General features: G+C 39.7%; 1 protein-coding gene across 1 annotated transcript in view; it reads right to left on the minus strand.

Moving 5' to 3' along the window:
- il1rapl2 (interleukin 1 receptor accessory protein-like 2) overlaps positions 1 to 18,673 on the minus strand; it is a 155,130-nt gene extending 136,457 nt beyond the window's left edge. The window contains exon 1 of the mRNA XM_028416914.1: positions 18,541 to 18,673. Within this exon, the coding sequence (XP_028272715.1) occupies positions 18,541 to 18,673 (133 nt within the window). The remainder of the gene's footprint in view (positions 1 to 18,540) is intronic.
- Positions 18,674 to 18,935: the final 262 nt, after the last annotated feature.

The raw sequence follows: 18,935 nt of genomic DNA on the forward strand, positions 1-18,935 counted from the left end.
TTCTTTTTCTCCTTTCTTTCTTTCCTTCTTTTTTTTTTCTCTCCATCTCATCTTGTTCTCTTCCGATTTTCTCTTACTGGCTTTGGCTCTGTGTTGACATTATTGCCATCATTAATTGTGTCCTCGTCTGTGTGTGTGTGTATGTGTGCGTGTGTTCGTGCACATGCTAGTGTGTATCTCTGTCCCTGCAGTCAGCTTGAATCACTGCAGGAAACCCTGTTACAGTAGCCAATTAGAGTCCACACACACACACAGAAACACACACGCATGCATTATTTGTCTAGTGGGCTAATGCTGGCCCAATATGTGACCATTGAAACTGCTTTTACTCTCCAGTATTTAAACATAAGTAGACATTTATTTTCTTTGTGTGTGTGTGAAGATTTTTTTTTCTTCTTTGATTTCTCAGACACTGAGGAGCCAATTACCATCCACGGATCTCTGCCCTCCTTCCTTCTTGTCTCCTGCCGGCTGCGGCTCAGGGCTGACCAATCAAAGGTCTCAAGGGGGTCGAACTACTGACCTAAGGAAATGTCACTGAATGAGGACGCCCCTGTCATTCAATTTAACATGTAAATACAATTAAGTTCTTTATAGCCTGTTAGCTTGTTTTCTGCATAGTATTTAGGAAGTGCTGCACTGATCAGATCTGCCAAAAAGCTAGTGAATTCTCTGAGGTCTGATGCATCACTAATCCATCATCACACTCTGCTGTTGGGATTTTCAGTGCTTACGATGCCCCCGTTAAAAAAAATAAAATCTTTTCACCTCTAATTCTGATTTGAGATGCTTTCAATTTTACTTCAAGGAATTTCTGGAAGATCGTGCCAGTCAGACCACCAGAGAGATTATGGAGGAGCTGAACAGTTGTATATAGAGGTGAATGGTTAAAATGACAATGGTATGAAATTGGACACTTATTATGAACTGCCAAAAATGCAGATTTACAGTTCAGCTGACTTTCCATGCATTGTGCAGATATGATATGACAGATATGTGCATGAACATGCTAGAAGCTCTTATTGTGAAAAACCAGCAGGAAGGTTCAAGGGGCCCTGTGGTCTTCAGACAATGAATTAAAACTAAACAACAGGAATCCATAATCATTCTCCTCATCTTTGTGGGACATATAGGAGATAAAAACATTGTCCCTATTTTAGAGACTACATAGTGTACCTTCAAACTGCCACCTCTGATTTTGCCTTATTTCTGTGTCAAGCTGAAGAGCATAGCTGGAACCTTTAGTGCCAGAAGGAAGCTTAACTTAACCACATGACAACTGGACCTCCAGAGCCCTGCTGTTGTAAAAAAAAAAAAAAAAGACGAATTTCAATTTGCTACATTACCTGGCATCCACCTCTGAGTGCCTGTGCCCTAAATCCCCTCTGTGTATCCATGCACATTCATATTATACCACAACAAAGTGTGACTAACCAAGCAAAGAGTTCCATTTCGATCGACAGTCTATTCCCTGTAAAGAACAGGAATGTCTCGCATATACTGTAACCACAGAGCGAATGCTGGCACCCACGGTCTGCAGCCAAACCCTGCAATCCTCTGCAGCATTGGGATTGAACATAGGGATGTTCACACAACGACACTAAAACCTGAGGCCACACTGAGTGGGAGGCATCAAGAGCTGCTTCCTCCTAACTGCACACAGATCACTTTGAAATACAAAACACCTTCCTTTACATCTCGCTTACTCTTTTTTTGGATCTCTTTACAGCGTCTCTTCCGGCCTCGCTGTCTTTATCTGTACATCTGTATCTTTCTTATGTGTATCAGTGCACTCTTTCTTTAAATACTCCTCTCTCTAAGCAGTCAGAGACACCTCCTTGCTGCAACCTGAAGGAGACAGAGACGAGGATTTGAAATGGAAGAAAAAGTTTCTCAGTGAAAGCCAGTGATGCTCCTTCCACCTCATTTCCTTTTCTAATTCATGCATTCTATAGAAATGTCTGCACTCCCACATGCATGTAGAGAAGCTGGGGCCTCTCTCTATGCAGGCATTCTGGGAGGTAAAGTGCATCTTTGAACTGTGAAAGGTTTAGAAATACATTAAGATTGGACAGTTCCTCTTTCTAAAAACTCTAAGCTGTGTTTGTATCATTTAGTATCTTGTGTATCATAAATCATTTAGCAGTTGTACTATTTTGGTACAATGTTTAATTTGAAACAGAACTATATTAGTTCAAGGTCTGATGTAAAAATATATTTTCAAAATAATAAGTTGTTTATATCTGTCACTAATGTGATTTCTGCTCCTGAACTGCACTGCACGGGGCTATCGGATGTCACACCGCTGGTTGCAGACCTCTGCCCTAAACCAATCCAAGAGCTTGCTTCTAAACCTGGTCCTACCTGTTGAGAACTGAACCCAGTTGGGAGACTATCATGTGTGTTCATCAGTATCGATGACATTCAGCATCACAGATAAAATGCAAGATAGAAAGGAAATTAAATCAGGCTCTTTTTTTAGAGAGCAAATCATATTGTAGATGGGATATGACCAAGTAGTTTTGTAACAATTCACCTGAGCGCTGATGATCAGTGCGTAAACAGCGTGCAGCTGTAAAACAAACAACCTCTGTCATTCACCACACGTTTCTTCCCCTATAATCCCCAGAGTTTAGTGAAGCCCGCAGCAGTCCACAGATGATATATATAAAGTTTCGCTGCCTAATGGTACTAATTCATCTTCAACCCTTACCCATTCTCATATTTCTCAGTATATCCTACAGAAGTGAAGAAGTATATATCCTATAGAAGTAGTCTTTTATAAATCCTCACATAAAATGATCCAAATTTAATGACAATGAGAAGTGAAACCATAAGCCAGATAAAACCAGATAAACCAGGGAGAGGCTTTGGGTGGCTGATTTCTCCAATCCAACTTTTTTGGAATGACAATGACCCAACTCTAAATTCTTACAAAGACTTTGAAATTAATCTAAATTGGCTCTATCCCCAAATCACATTCTACTTTTCCTCTTGACTCTTTATTTCAGTCTGGACTGATAGAAAGACATAATAAAAGAGCAGCAATGATTGAGACAAAGATGGATGGATATATCAATTGATAGCAATGGAGACAGACTAACATTAGAAGAAAGGAGCAAAAGGAAAGAGGTTGCAGTGGAGGAGGAGGAGTGATGCCTCTACAATTGTATGGAAGGACAGGGTGTTGGAAGCATGTGTGTGTGGCTGTGCGTGCTTGTGTGTGGAGGTTACGTTTGGGGCTATGGGCAGCATTGTGAAAAGGACGATTGGTGTTAAATTGGGGTGAAAAGAGGCTTAGGTAGAGATAGACAGACTGAGTGAGAGAGAGAGAAAGCAAGGGAGAGATGGTCACCCTTCACTCCACACATGGATTAGAGGCTATAGAGACATTGACAGGCTCAAAACCTGGCTTACACTGCTAAAGCCCTGCAGACACACGCACACACACACACACGCACACACACAAAACTCAGAATGTGTCAGTCCTAACAGCTACAGTATATTTAGCTGTGGAAAAGAATGCTCAACTGTTTGACTGTCAAAATTTCTCAGTTTTGCTGAGATTTATCAGCTGGATTTTACAGTCCCGACAGACTGGGCACACTTTGAGACACACATTGATGGGAAATATTTTCAGCATCCATCACAAGAATAGTTTTCATGGCATTTGTCTTCGTTTTATTATCCACAGTGGCTTTGCATGCATATGCAATCATAATTCCTTCTGAATAATCCCACAGCAACAGTTTACCAAACAAAGAAGCTGCTTGACAAAGTACTGAATTTACTGACCTGAACCTGACATGAACTATATGACACAGCCACAGCACATATAAACATCATTTCTTCATACATGTTGAAAGACATCTGTATATATATTGCGGTCACCATCAGCTGTCAGTAGCTGTCAGACTGTGAGAAAACAAGAACCCATAAACATAAGAAGGCAGCACAAGCACCGTGTGATGCTAGTAGTGGTAGCATCACATGGTGCTAGTAGTGGTAGGAATGCTAAGGTGCCAGGTGATATGCTAGCAGCTAGCAGCAACCTGACATTATTAACTCAACACCACACACCAAGCAGACCACATGACCACATGGACACTATCACCCACTTTGGCAGCCACTTTTGTTTTTTTATAATCGATCGTTTTATTGGTTATTTTATGTGTCACATCATCACACTTTTGGAAGCCAATTGAACACAATGCTACATTTATCCTCTGGGGATTATGATAATCTGCACAAAAATTGAATCTAAAAGTTGCTGTAACATTTTAGTATCATGGTTAGTCTAAAACACGATCTTCTTAAATTTAATCAAGTGTCTAAATCTAAAAAAATCCCTCATAAATCACTGACAATCAGCCTATTTACAGCTGAGGACATGTTGTGCTATCAAGATGTCACCCTCATGGCTGAGGGGTGTAAGCCTTACAGTGATGTATTATTCTGAATCCCAGCAGCAGTGTCAATCTTAATTATTATACCAAAAGTCTGTCCTAGATTAACATTCACAAATTGCATTTATAAAACTATTCATGCATACTTGATGTCTCTCTTACAGATCCAGCCCATGGCTTTCTAGACATGTTTAAAACTGTTTAACATGGCCTTTAAAATCAGGAGAATCAGACCACTATATATTATTGATCATTTATAAATGTGTATGGATTATACATTCTTTGGTAGAGAGCATGCTACACACCTGCTGTTTATTTGGTCTGAAAGGTTTGATGGAAAATGTTACCCATTCGCATTTACAATGTATCATTACCTTCACCGCCTGGCAGAGAGGAGTTTCACAAATGTTAGAAGTTAGCTAATTTTGCCATCGATTTGTTTTGTAGAGAGGATTAAAAGTCAATTTATTCATTTTCAAACAGACAGAGAGGGAGAGGAGAGGCAAACAGAATGGAAGAGGGAGGAAGTGTACTTTCTCCAAATGAGTTTAGTGTAATTAACATTGTCATTGTTTGAATAGAGGAGACGATCTCCAGAGAATTACAAGATAATGTGCTGCCGATGTTTATCTCTTAAGCTAACCCTGGGCCATTTGTAATGAAATTTTTACTAAAGTTGATTTATTGCCACAGCCACTTTATTGAGTTCAGAAGCAGCTGGCTAGATAGACTCTATGATTGTGTGTGTAATAATGTTGATTCCTTAATATATTATTGCATTTCTAATCATTAACTAAATAACTTGGAATCAAACTTGTTTATTCTCCATACACATAAGGTCAGAAAACTTTTGTTTTTCTTTGGTTTGTTTCTTACATTTTACACTCCAGGTTCAGCAAGCTCTCTCTGCTTTTTCAGACGATGTGTTAGGAATGGGCATCGTTGATCAACTCTTAGTTGCATTCCATGAGAGATTGTTGAAGCCGTCTAACTTTTAAACTTTGTGTGCGCAGCCAAAGCAAAAAAAAAACTTTCCCAAACGCTACATTTTTACATTTTCCCTAGTTGCAGAAAGTTAAAGAATGAATGAATGCATGCTTTAGCACTAAATCGCAGGTGTGCAGCAACATGCCTGGCTTTGTCTGATGTTATCTGACCGCTGATCACTAATAAAGACATTGCAACTCATTTAAATCTGACACTGTGATTTTACACTGGCTGTGGGCTGCGAGTGTTTCTTACACATAAGTACTTCACTGTGTACAATCTGATGCAATCCAACTCAAGTGCTGCTATGTACCATTATAGGATGTCTATTATGTGTGGTGATTTTTTTTCCGATTATATACTGCAGCATTGAGGTCACATGTTACATTATACTGAGAGGTGGTACACTCATTCCTCTCAGTATAATGACATTTAGTAAAACAATACCATTAACAGTGACCTCAAGGACAGCTACACTTAAATGTGTCTTTAAATAAAATCAGGTGAGGGTACAGTACAGTTTTGCAGCCTATTTTCCCACCTACCACTAAAGTCACAGCTTAATTTTGCTGCAAAATTGTTCACATCAAGCCCTGATTCCAGTCTTTTCCTTCCTTGATGTCACACTTCACAATGTCCTCCATTTTTCTGTGGTTTCCTTTGACCTTGTATTTTATCCCTAAATATTAAAGAGACCTCTTTGTGTTTAATTTGTAATCAATGTCAATGTTTCCTTGTAAACCCAGCCGTCAGTATCTTGAGATCAGACCTCACACTAGCCACTCATCTCTCTCTCTTTTTCTCTGATAAAACATTCTCTCATTCGGTGACTACATCTTCATACAGGAACACAAATTGCTTCTTTAAAAACACAACCTCCCTTCGGAGAAATATTTAGGTCAGTCTTTAGAAGCGGCGCTGCTACCACAGCTGCCATGAAAGGGGTTTCTTCTGCATCACTTCAACACATGGTGTCCTGGTCCTCTGCTACTTAATGTGTGGCACTCAGTTCTGTACCTCAGTATCCAAAGGCATCTGCCTTAAAGGAGCAATTTGTACAATGTTTGTAAAAACATGGAGGACCAGGATCTTCAAGAAAGGGTAACTGTCTTTCTGTTAAATAGTTCTGAGATTTTTTTAATAGGAAACATGATCTGTTGAGTCAATCCACTCCTTCAACAGACATGTAACTAGAAACTAACCCACAGTTCTTGTATCATTTGTATCCAGCCTGTGCTAGCCTTGGTTTTGCTGAGCCACCTATAGTCTAATCTTTATTGTGTAGTCAGCTAAAGTCAAATAAGATGCATCTAACTGTCAACTAAAATATCACCTTTCCCATCAGAGATCACATGGCTTATCAGAACAGGTCATTACGCATGTTATGCAGGTTGTTGGGTGATTTCTATACTGGACACATGAGCTGTTACAATTCAACAATCATCACATTCAGCTGATAAAGCTGATCAAAGATAACTGCAAGCATATCTACATTACCGAATGTCCAAAGGTTTTGAGTCACCAGGCCAGTTCTATAGCTTCTCTGATCAGCGTAACAGTTCAGCTGTGCTAACATAATTTCACAGGAGTCTTTTTAACATGATTAGCTAACGCAATGTACCATTAGAACATAGAAATGATGGTTGCTGGAAAAGGGCCTCTGTATACCGTTGTATATATTCCAATAAAAATCACCCTTTTCTAACTAGAATAGTCATTTACCACATTAACAATGTCTAGACTGCATGTCTGATTACTTTAATGTTTTCTTCATTGGAAAAAAAAATAAAGACATTTCCAAGTGTGTATATAGATCACACTTGTGTGAAATCAGCCTGTCCAGTTAGGATCAACACTGATTGTGAATCAGTTTCAGCTGCTGTTGTGCTAATGGAACAGACAACAGGTGGAAATGAGAGGCAGTTATCAAGACAGCCCTATAAAGGAGAGGTTCTGCAGCTGCTGACCACAGACCATTTCTCTGCTCTCATCCTTTCTGCCTGATGTTTGATCACTTTTACATTTTGTCAGTGCTCTCACCCCTACAGGTAGCATGAGGCGGTGTCTACAACACACACAAGCTGCTCAGGTAGTGCAGCTCATCCAGGATGGCACATCAATGAGAGCTGTGGCAAGAAGGTTTGCTGTGTCTGTCAGCACAGTGTCCAGAGCATGGAGGAGACACCAGGAGACAGGCCAGTACACCAGGAGACGTGGAGGGGGGCGTAGGAGGGCAACAACCCAGCAGCAGGACCGCTACCTCCTCCTTTGTGCAGGGAGGAGCAGGAGGAGCACTGCCAGAGCCCTGCAACATGACCTCCAGCAGGACACTAATATGCATGTTTCTGCTCAAACTGTCAGAAACAGACTCCATGAGGGTGGTATGAGGGCCCACGACAAGTGGGGTTTGTACTTACAGCCCAACACCATGCAGAGCGATTGGCATTTGCCAGAGAAGGCCAAGATTGGCAGAATCACCATTCACGCTTTTCACAGATGAGAGAAGGTTCACACAGAGCACATGAGACAGACGTGACAGAGTCTGGAGACGCCATGACCGGTTTGGTGGTGGGTCAGTAATGGTGTGGGGAGGCATTTCTTTGGATGGCCGCACAGCCCTCCATGTGCTAGCCAGAGGTACCCTGACTGCCATTAGGTACCAGGATGAAATCATGACCCATTGTGAGACCATATGATGGTTCAGTGGGTCCTGGTCTTTCTGGTGCATGACAATGCTAGGCCTCATGTGGCTGAAGTGTGTCAGCAGTTCCTGCATGATGAAGGCACTGATACTATGGACTAGGCTGCCCGTTCCCTAGATCTGAATCCAATCCAGCACATCTGGGACATCATGTCTCGTTCCATCCACCAACGCCACGTTGCACCACAGACTGTCCAGGAGTCGACTGAGGCTTTAATCCAGGTCTGGGAGTAGATCCCTCAGGACACCACAGCCTCATCAGGAGCATGCAGGCACGTGAAGGCCACACACACTACTGAGCCTCATTCTGACTTGTCTTGAGGAACTTCCACTCAAGTTGGATCAGCCTGTAATGTGATTTTCCACTTTCATTTTGAGTATGGTTCCAAATCCAGACCTCCATGGGTTAATAATTTAGATTTACATTGATCATTTTTATGTTATTTTGTCCTCAAGGCTCATCTTATGTGCTCACAGTTGAAAAGAACTATTAAACTTTGTAGGCAATTATCACAATATAAAAATGTTTCTTTATAGATCATTAAATATAATTCAAGGAAAGAGCAAAGAAAATAAGATCATTTGTATGCACTTGAAAAAAAAAAAACAGGGGACAGTCGTGAAATGTCACTCTACTAAACCACAGCGGGGAGATATTAACATTCAGACCTGTGACATTTTAATGGAGTGGACAGGGCGAGATAATTTGGGACTGACCATATTGTTGTTCATTATTAGGCGCCCCTCTGTGAGACACAAACATGACCGTCTGGATGCATGTGTGAGTGTGTGTGTGTAGCTGCGGTGTGTATGTGAGAGAAATGATGGATAGATGTCACCAGAAGGTCTCTCTCTCTCTCTCGCATTCTCCCTCTCTGTTTACTGTGTGTGCGCATGTTTGTTGTTGAGTGTGTGTGATAGATAGGTGTGAGTGCAGAGGTCTTAGTGTATTTGTCCAGACTCCATTAAACACCTGTTCAGTGGTCTAATGTGTACAGACCTGTGGCCTCAGGCTGCTGCAGCAGCAGACATCCTGTGCACACTAAGACCATCAGAACAGGGAAGTACAACTTTTTACTAATACAAACTGAAAGATGAAAACATCAGTGAGGACATGTTGCTCATTTAATAGTTAGGTGATGAAATATCACTCTGTTACTTCCTATATGTCAGTGATCGTAGAGGCTTACGCAGATTAAAACAGACCTACTGTGAGACGGGTGATGACAAGACAGAAAACTGCACAAATATGATATATTAGTCCAAAATCCAGAGAATGACAATCTCCTTAATGATGCAGAAGAAACTAATCCAGCAGCAGAAAAATGCTCCATTGCTCCGTTTAGATTTAGTGGCTGTGCAGGAGCAAGGAGGTATCAGCATTGTATGGTGAAAATCAGTGTTTTCATTCATTTTAAAAGGCACTGGATTTCAGTTTACACCAGCACCAGATACAGTGCAGTGTACAACTGGGATTATACACACACCTGGGCACCCCACAGATGCATAGACAAACTACTTTGAAGTCTAATGTGCTTCTTGTGGCTCAAAGTGCCGATATAAATCTTAAAAAGAATCTTACAAGCGGCCAAAATAAAAAACCCTGACAACCACCCGTAGGTCTAGCAATAACTAGAGGCTTGCTGCTCCATGTGTAGCCTCTAATATTTTTTGGGTCCACATTGGTGCTTGCTATTCTTCCTTGGCAAGCAAGTACACTTTTGAGACACCATTCACTAAATACATCAAAATACCAGATCAAATAGAAAAAGTCAGCAGCAGAAGTTGACTAATGTCTCAAACTCATTGAGAATTAATTCAAAGTTTATGGACTAAAGGCTGAAAATTTTAATTTCAAAATGTGATAACATCACAGGGACACCAATAAACACCAGAAAAGGACAAAAAAAGTTATTACTGTCCATGTACATAGGTTACATAAGTGCAAAAATTTTTTATTAATTTTTATTTATTTGTTTTCAGAAAACTGAGCCTCTAAAAGGGGCATTTTCTTCAAAGTAGAGCTTTGGGTAAGGCCAGCACATTTAACATTACTATACATCTGTTCAGAATGGTTCCATTTATTTTCATGAATATGAATAAAACATTACTGGTGTCCCCTCTTCCAGGACTGACTACACTGTCGGACCGTCACAGCTCCACGGCTGACCTTAATAAGCTGCCTGTTGTCCCTTCTAATTCTGCAAAGCACTTTGCTAATGGCCTCAACATCAGCCGCTGACACCACTGTCACCGTAATAACCTGAGCGTAACAGCACCACTTAGCAGTAACATTAGCTGCGGCAGAGGCTGTCCGTGCAAACGACTGATTCTCTCTAACATTATTGACACTGTGTGGCAGCCATGTTGGGGCACGGCGGCCAATATCAGTCTTGTATTTGCTGTCTATCAACGTTAATTGTATGGAGAGCACTTTAATAAGCCCAGAGGGTGTCGGCTGAGTCAGTTATCATACAGAGAATGCCCCTGCATCTATGTCCCTGTCATGGCTGTCAGTGCAATCAAATTAGCATGACTGAAGCACTTAGCATTACCATCAGTATGGGTGATAGCTCACTACTTGAACTGCAGTACTTTACATTTACGGAAGTGGTAATGATCACTCAGAATCCATTATCTCTCTCTCTCTCTCTTTTTTTTAAATGTGTCTCTTTTGTCTCTTTATTTTCTTCCATCCTTTTTCTGATTTACTTGTATACCTGCCCTCACTCTTGTGAGTCCAATTTAATTATGCATGATTGATTATGTGTAGCTCTGTCATTATATTTTAGTTACAAAACTTACATTTGTCAGTCAGCCCCTCTCTCACACACGCACACACATACACACAAATCACTGCGGATCCCTAATGAAGTGTCAGCAGTCTTGTGGCAAGCAACAATGGAAACCCAAACAAATGATAACCATGCACACCCACACACACAAACCTAGCCACATGTCAAAAGGCTCTCCTCTTCCAGCTAATAACATGTCACTACTGCTGACATTGCACTACCTGCTTAACCACCACTGCTTGAGTGTGTGTGCATGACAGAAGGAAAAAAAAACAGGAAGACTGACAGATGCTGTGTGGAGCAGGTGACTTAAAGTGACTTAAGTTAGCCACTGTGCGCAAACACTGGAATGTCTTTTATTTAAATCAAACAGCGCTAATGTCTGAGCTGTTACTGAGAAGGCTCAGTCTGTCCTTTGCTCAGACACCGATTTGTGACTGTGATTTTTTTTGGAATCCGTTGATGTGTTAAATGACCCATGCATTTGCAAAATTGTAGCCTGAAAGCATGAATGAGCTAAAGGTAATTACTCTCATCGTAGTTATTGATGCATAATTTAACTGAATGATTCTCAAGATGCACAAGGTAATTTAGAGTAGAGGCAGGCAGGTTAAAAGAAACCACATAAGGTGATATCAGTAAACTGTCTGCAGCATGCTAGTAAGTCCATCTGCACAAAACAACACCTACAGGATGAGATGTACCTCTGAATGGAGCTGACAGAGTGTTCTGATCTCAATCTACACTGTTTTACAAATCTTTTTACCCATGTGTGCACAAGCATGCAGCTACTACACTATTGCACTAAAATAGTGTTGTAATAGAGATAAATAGGCATTAGAGTAGACATCAACAATCATATACGATGCAAAGTGTTTATCTTAGAGAAAGCATTGAATAGTTACTGGAAAAAAAGCTTAAAAAGCGTAAAGGTATCATGGATGGAGTAGAATAAGTATGAAACTGTATTGTTTGTGAGCACACACCTGAAAATATCTGATGATTATAATTTATATATAAAATAATATACAATGTGTTTATTATCAATATAATAACCGACTATCAAATTAGTCATCAGTTATAGCTATTGATTGAATTTTTCAAATATTCACAAAACCAGCTCTCTAAGTGTATCTAGGGGCATACACATGATGTGTTTTGGAGAAAAAAAAAACTGAAATAAATGTCTTAGTTTGTTTACAAGAAAGCTCCAGAGTACTCCTTTAAGTTTTATGCTGTCACTTGCACTGAGAATTCCTGTCTCCAAATCTAAAAACCTGAATTTTGATTGCACAAACCCACACTGATTTACACAGCCTTCCTCTCCTACTGTGTGACTCCCAGCTAGGTTTATTTCTAATAAAAAATATGAGCTTACTGTGGAACTTTAAAATGCCATTTCTCTTTGGACAGATGAGTCCCTCACTGCGCCTAATACACACAGTGACAAATTCTGTGACTGCGTTTAGAATGGCATCAGATTTGACACGTGCATTGTTTGGCAGCACGAAGCCCCACAATTAAAACTGTGTAAAACATACCACAGAGGAAGTTCTGCAGTTTGTTCCTACTTATTTATGTCTCCTTTGTGTCAAGTAGCTCAGTGTCCTCTGATTGGTCAGCGACAATGGTCAGAGCAGCTATTTGGCATCAGCTCTGCTGATATGGGCTAAGAAAATTATTAATATGATACTTCAATGATGCAGTTTGCCATCAAATGTGTTTGGTGGCAAGCTGCAACATCAATATTTATGACCACTCTGGGTGACAGTCTCACATTGCAGTGGTCACTTTAGCTGCACTCCCACTTTGGCTGCTTTGCCCATATTTGTATTAACCAGGAGTTAGGTGGGCTCAGGCACATGCAAACGTATATGTGTGGTGTCACAGAGTGTTCATCTATGTCTATTTACACTCCAAAGACACAAGTTGTTGCATCATTTCCATTTGTCCGTATACCTTAATACCCTAAAACTATAAAAAAAAAAACTAAAAAAAAACTAAAGTGAAAATATGTGTAGTATCATCTGAAAACTCTATTTAATAATCTGAAATTCAGATACTTCCTGAAATGTATAGTTTTTTTTTGTAGAGTTCTGGTCAGCCTCTGCAGGTCACATTCATAAATTCACAACTTAAAAGATTTATATGTGAATCAATGACCAAGTTGTGAAGAAGTTCATTATTTTAAAAAAGCACAACCAAATTTATTTTATGACTTGCTGACACATATTTGCAGTTCAAAATTTCCTATTTTGCCTCATGTGTCACAGAAAATCCTGTTTTTAACAAAGGGCTGCACCACACAAAAATACCTATAAAACCTGCCAAGTTATCGGAATAAGTTGAGCTGAGTTGATTATCTGTGCTTGTTAAAGCTGCCTATCCCTGTGTGGGAAGTCGCAGTCAAATTAAAATGCCCTCCTCACCAAACAAACACGATGTCACTCTGTAGTCAGCGCTGCTGCCTTTTGGGTTTATTTTATTTTTTTGTTGTGTGTGGTGATTGTATCTTTGCTCGCTGCACATCAAACGTCATCATTAGCAGAGACTATTGTGTCACAGGTATATGTGTAGACACAGATGCAAATGTTGAAAAAAGCACTGCTGTCATCATTATCTAGTAAACACAAACACACAGTCATGCAAGTGTTTGTGTATGCGGTGTGTGTGGCAGATGGTCTGATGTACACAGCTGAGGAGAAAGTGAGATTTACCATGTTTTTCCTTTTTTTCCCACCATCTCTCAATTTATCTTTATTTTCTTCAGTTACTGTAAGGACACAAATGCTTATTGTCCACTCTACGGCTCTGTAATGTTTACCCTGAAATTTCATTGATCATACTATACACTTACCAAGCACGTTATCAGTCATACGCAGGCTTGCAAAGATGTACCAGGTTGAAAGCAACTCAAATCTTGATATGGACAGACACAAATATATGACTGATTTGTAGCCATGAAACATGAATATGAACCATCAAGACGGACAAATCTGATGAAAAGTCAGAATTGAACAATGTGGCTTGTAAAAGGGGATATTGCCCAAACATGACAGTCAGCTCAAGCTGCAAAAGGCACAAACAAGCTTCTCCACCATTTTCATGGCTACCACTGTGACAAGTCCACTCTAAATCACCGCATTTATATCAGAAATCTACCGATGCAGATTCATATACATTACTCAAAAAAACAAAGGGAACACTAAAATAACACATCCTGGATCTCTGATCTGGATCAGAGATCTTATATAGGGGCTGTCTTGATAACGGCCTCTCATTTCCACCTGTTGTCTGTACCATTTGCACAACAGCAGCTGAAACACAATCAGTGTTGATCCTAACTGGACAGGCTGATTTCACAGAAGTGTGACTGACTTGGAGTTACATTGTGTTTTTTAAGTGTTGTAATTTTTTGAGCAGTGTATTTTGTAGGAAGGTGTACACAGGAACATAAATCAGAGCAGCTTTAATTCCTTCATCAGTTCCCAGCCTTTAGTCTTTGTTCAGCATCAATACACTATTCAGAAAATTCTCATTCAACACTTTTGTAAACCTTTTTTTAGTGCTGACTGGTAGTGTATCTACAGCCAATGTTAATGTTAAAACCAAAGTGAATAGCAAGCAAGAATTTTCTCTGCTGGGATTAACAAATTAATTTTGTGTAGTGGCCAAAATAAGAAAAAAAAAAGGACAAGATGAAATTAACTATTGAGGAAAATGAAGTCAGCCTGTGATTAGCAAAACAAAGAGGGTGTGTTATACAACAAGCTCTGCTTTGTAAGCATCTGAAAGTGAAGCAGCACGAAGCCTGATTGCACAGTTATATAAAAAATGGGTCAGATGATAAACATATTTATATATATTAATCCTAAAATGGAGACATTTCCTGGCTTTTTAGAAATCTGCAGTAAATCTGTGTATTACTCTGATATGCAGTCAAAAAAAACTCTTTACACATTGTACAGTGTGTAATATCGATTGATCTGCTGGCTGAACTATGTCTGATGCTGCCATTACTTCTGTGGCAGAGTTCAACAGAACATATTTACACTGGCAGTGAAAGCAGGCATATTTGGGTTCGTGACGGTCAGCAATCATCCTTTACAGCAGATGAAGGCGGCATATGTGAATGTGGAAATCATTCACTCTGAAATTGCCACGGTGAAATTGGTTATGAAAAAAAACACCATCAATGTTTCTGTCCAATCATGGATATGACAGGGTCATGACAGAAGGGCAGCATCACTGACTGAAAGGATGATAGTATGATAAAAAGGAAAGTCTTTGAACCCCATGATGTACATACAAGTGTCAGGAAGACAGCAATATGAAAGCTTGCTGTCGTCATCAGGTCCCTGCTTTACCTTTTTCGAAACTCTGCTCAAACCGTATGTGCTTCCTTAAAGTGACTAAAGCTATTTCACGTTATTGTTACAGCACCTGTGTGATGTAGATTCATTCTCTTACCCAGAAAAAACACCTGTGATGGTATTTAAATGCAGTCAAAGACATTAAAACTGACTTGGCCGCGGGTGTCAAGTCAGAAATGTGTAACTCTGTGGTGTGTTCTGCTGCACTTCCTGCCTTCCTTTATACATCAGCAAGCTCAGATTGGCCAGCACTGTGTACACATGTGCTGCCCACACGCCATAAGTGATCATAAAGTACTTAACTAAAAGCATATTGACATAATGATATGTCAATATGTTCTGCGCTGGCCATCCAGCAAAAATATAAACTGGTGTAATTTCATATGTGATATGAGTCTCACTGTACTATATTATTTATACATCCTCAGGATGGCGCCTAGCAACATAAACACTACCTGACCATACTGTTGTTTTCATGGCAGTTTAAAACATATACTTACATGGTGTTTTGATAATATCATGCATTATTCTGCTGTTTTTTTTATTTAAATAAATACTTTCATTTCCACATCGTGCCTTTTATACATTGTTTTCCTTGACACACGTACACACAGATAAAAGATATTAGTCTAAGTTTGTCTCATTATAGCTCATGCATGGAAGCCATATTAGACACATATTTTAATAGCTGCTTCTCATGTGTAAAATGTGAAGCTGACCTAACTTCCCAGTCTTCAAACACCAAACCTAATGAAGTTCACACAGTTTTGAGAGTTTTATAATAATTATGTGGTGAAACCAGAATTAAGATTATTCTTAATTCTGCTAATCACCCCTCTCTTCCTTTTGGCAGCATTACTGTGTGTGTGTGTGTGTGTAAATATTATGCAAGTTGGAACAGGAAGTCTCCAAATTAATGATATTCTGGCTGCTAGGCCAGACAGACAGAAGCTAACACAGTCCTGTGAGCACAGAGACACAGATATCTTTGCCTGGACCTCTAATTGGGTACCAGTTTTTTCTTGGGTGAAAGTCATGATCAAACATAGAGGTGTACAAAGTGCAGAAGAAATATAAAACTTGTTTTTTTATGGAGGACAGAATGAGATGTTTTTATTCTCCAATCAACATACAGTAAAATTGCCAATCAAATCAAAAATCTATGAACAAAACTTTAAAAATGTAAAGGTTTAGCTGACTGTACAAGATTCATTAAGGGAAACGGTGCAACAGGCTGTGTGGGCAGCTGCCATTTGGTCCTGAAAAACGGAAAGAAAGCGGGCTTTGATGCACAGGATTAATAAGTTCTACGTTTCCCAATACAGCCAAATGTTGAGTTATAACAAACCTGTCTGATGTGTGTGGATGTGTGTAGTGAGTTTGTGTGTGCAGTCTGGTGTCATTTATGTGAAGGTAAACACAGTACAGATTCTCTGTTTTGCAGTTTGGATTAAAATCAGAGGCTGCAGATTTATCAGTGTGTGTGATATGGTTCATAATAATCTCACATGTTCCCAAAGAAAGATTCCCTTAAATGAATCCATGTTTTAAATGTTACTGTTACTGCTCACTCAGTTTGCTCTTGTTGACAGCATCCAGAGTGCCAGCAACTTCTTTTGAATTAACCTCCCACATATTATCATAAGGTCAAGGAAAACAATGTATTACCTTCATTTTCTCTTTTGTGTCTATGCTTCTCTAGCTCTTTATTTCAGTCTGTGTTCTTTCTCTACTTAGTAATTAATTTGAAAGTGTATAATGGAGGCCACAGACATTTAAATGTTACTTGTAAGATAACAGTTAGTTTGTCTTTTTGGTCTCATTCTCGTGGTGGTTTGGGAATCATAGATTTTTAGGAGCATCTGCACGGATTGTTTTAACCATATTTCTTGACTTTTTATTCAAACTGAATAATACCTGACGGGTTTTTTGTAACAACTGAATGACCTGGCTGTTAACAGATGCCTCTTTGTCTGGATCACAGGCTTTCTGTTCAATTGAGCACAGAGGGTCTGTTTTTTCAATGGATCTACAGTATGTCAGAGCAGAGCCTTGTTAGCACAGGGGGCTCCACAGGGATACCTGTTATCTGCAGTTTTATTTTTCCCTGTAGCTTAATGAAGTCTGAATCCAGCACAGGATGTTTCACTATGCTGATGAAATGGCTTCAATGGGCCTTTAGCACACCGATAACACTGTATGTCCTAACATTTGATTTGTTTAAGAAACAATGCTATTTTATTTTTCATATTGCGACTGAAGACTAGCATGCAAGACGTTCAGGAACTTCTTTTTAAGTCAGGAAGACTTTTAAGGTTTAAAATGTGAAAAGGTAAAAACAAAGTTCAATTAAACTGACACCTATTGGTCTGTTTGCCTTTAGCAAACTGCATTGACTTAAGCCAATAGGATAGCAAGCATTATACATATGTGTGGAAGCTCCAAAAACTGCAGTTCCTCACAAAGTCAATGGAAGCTCACACCAAATGAGAATCAATCCCTATAGAATCCTTTGTTAATAAGACCTGAGCCATCCTCATGAATCATTCATCCATTTTTTTACAGTCTTTGTGGATGATGAAGTAATATGACAAGGAGAGCAGACATGCTGCTGTCCATTGTTAGCCAACAGGCAAGTTAGGATTAGCAATCTTCCTATAATTTAGCATCACCTAGTAATAGTTGGTTACTTTATGGTAATGCTAGCTGATAGCAAAAAGCAGTCAAAGTCATTTATACAAGTCAGAACAACACTGTATGAGTTTGGATGAGCAGGTCAGATATGCAGATGTATTCCTTTGTAAACACAACTATGAACAGATAAAATATAAATTATGTATTTTATCACCGCCATAGACTATTATAGTCCACCATGCTCTGTCCTGTCCTTCTTCTCAACCTTGTAAAATATATCAAAATCACCTTCTGGGTAATTAAAAATGATTGGCCCATGCAGTTGACTGACATCCAACCATGGCAACTGCTTTGGCATCGTGTTTGCTTTTTCACTACCATTTCATTTCAGAGCCACAATATGATAACACCTTTAGCCAGGCTGAGTTCAGCAGTGTGTCAGCCCCTGTGTAACCACATAAGGACAAACCACAGTGTTTATTCCCCTGATGAGAAGCTGATACACTTGTGTCTGCCTGTCTGGATGAACTGACCGACCTGCGCTGTCTGAAAATAAAGCTGATGCCAAGAGAGACAGAGGGAAGGCCCGAAGAATGAAGCAATGGAAGGAGGGAATGAAGTAATGATATAATAGAAATGTGTACAGTGGCTGACTTGTGATTTGTCCTTATATGTCTCTACATCTCTGGTGCTCTCATTCCTCTTCATGGTGAAGGCAGAAGGGCTGCTGTCCTTCACCCTGGACACACGCCAGGGCATCTCAGCCTGAGGTAGCATCTTCCCCCTTCCCATCCAGCCACAGCAGCATACTTGCACAAAGCAAGTCTCCATCCAGACTTGAAGGCATGCATGTTCTTACACTCTCATACACCCTGAAGTTGCAACAGCAAAGGTGTAGAGCAGTCCATGGTGGACACACTAGACAAACTCCACTCCAACTTTTTTTTTACCTGAAGCAAACTTTTTTGTTTTTGCAGTTTTAGATTTTTATGTTTCTAAAAGTGTTTCTTCACACCCTGTAACTGCCAGATTCATTATC

Source organism: Parambassis ranga, chromosome 10 (assembly GCF_900634625.1).
Source record: "Parambassis ranga chromosome 10, fParRan2.1, whole genome shotgun sequence".
NCBI classification, from domain to species: domain Eukaryota; kingdom Metazoa; phylum Chordata; class Actinopteri; family Ambassidae; genus Parambassis; species Parambassis ranga.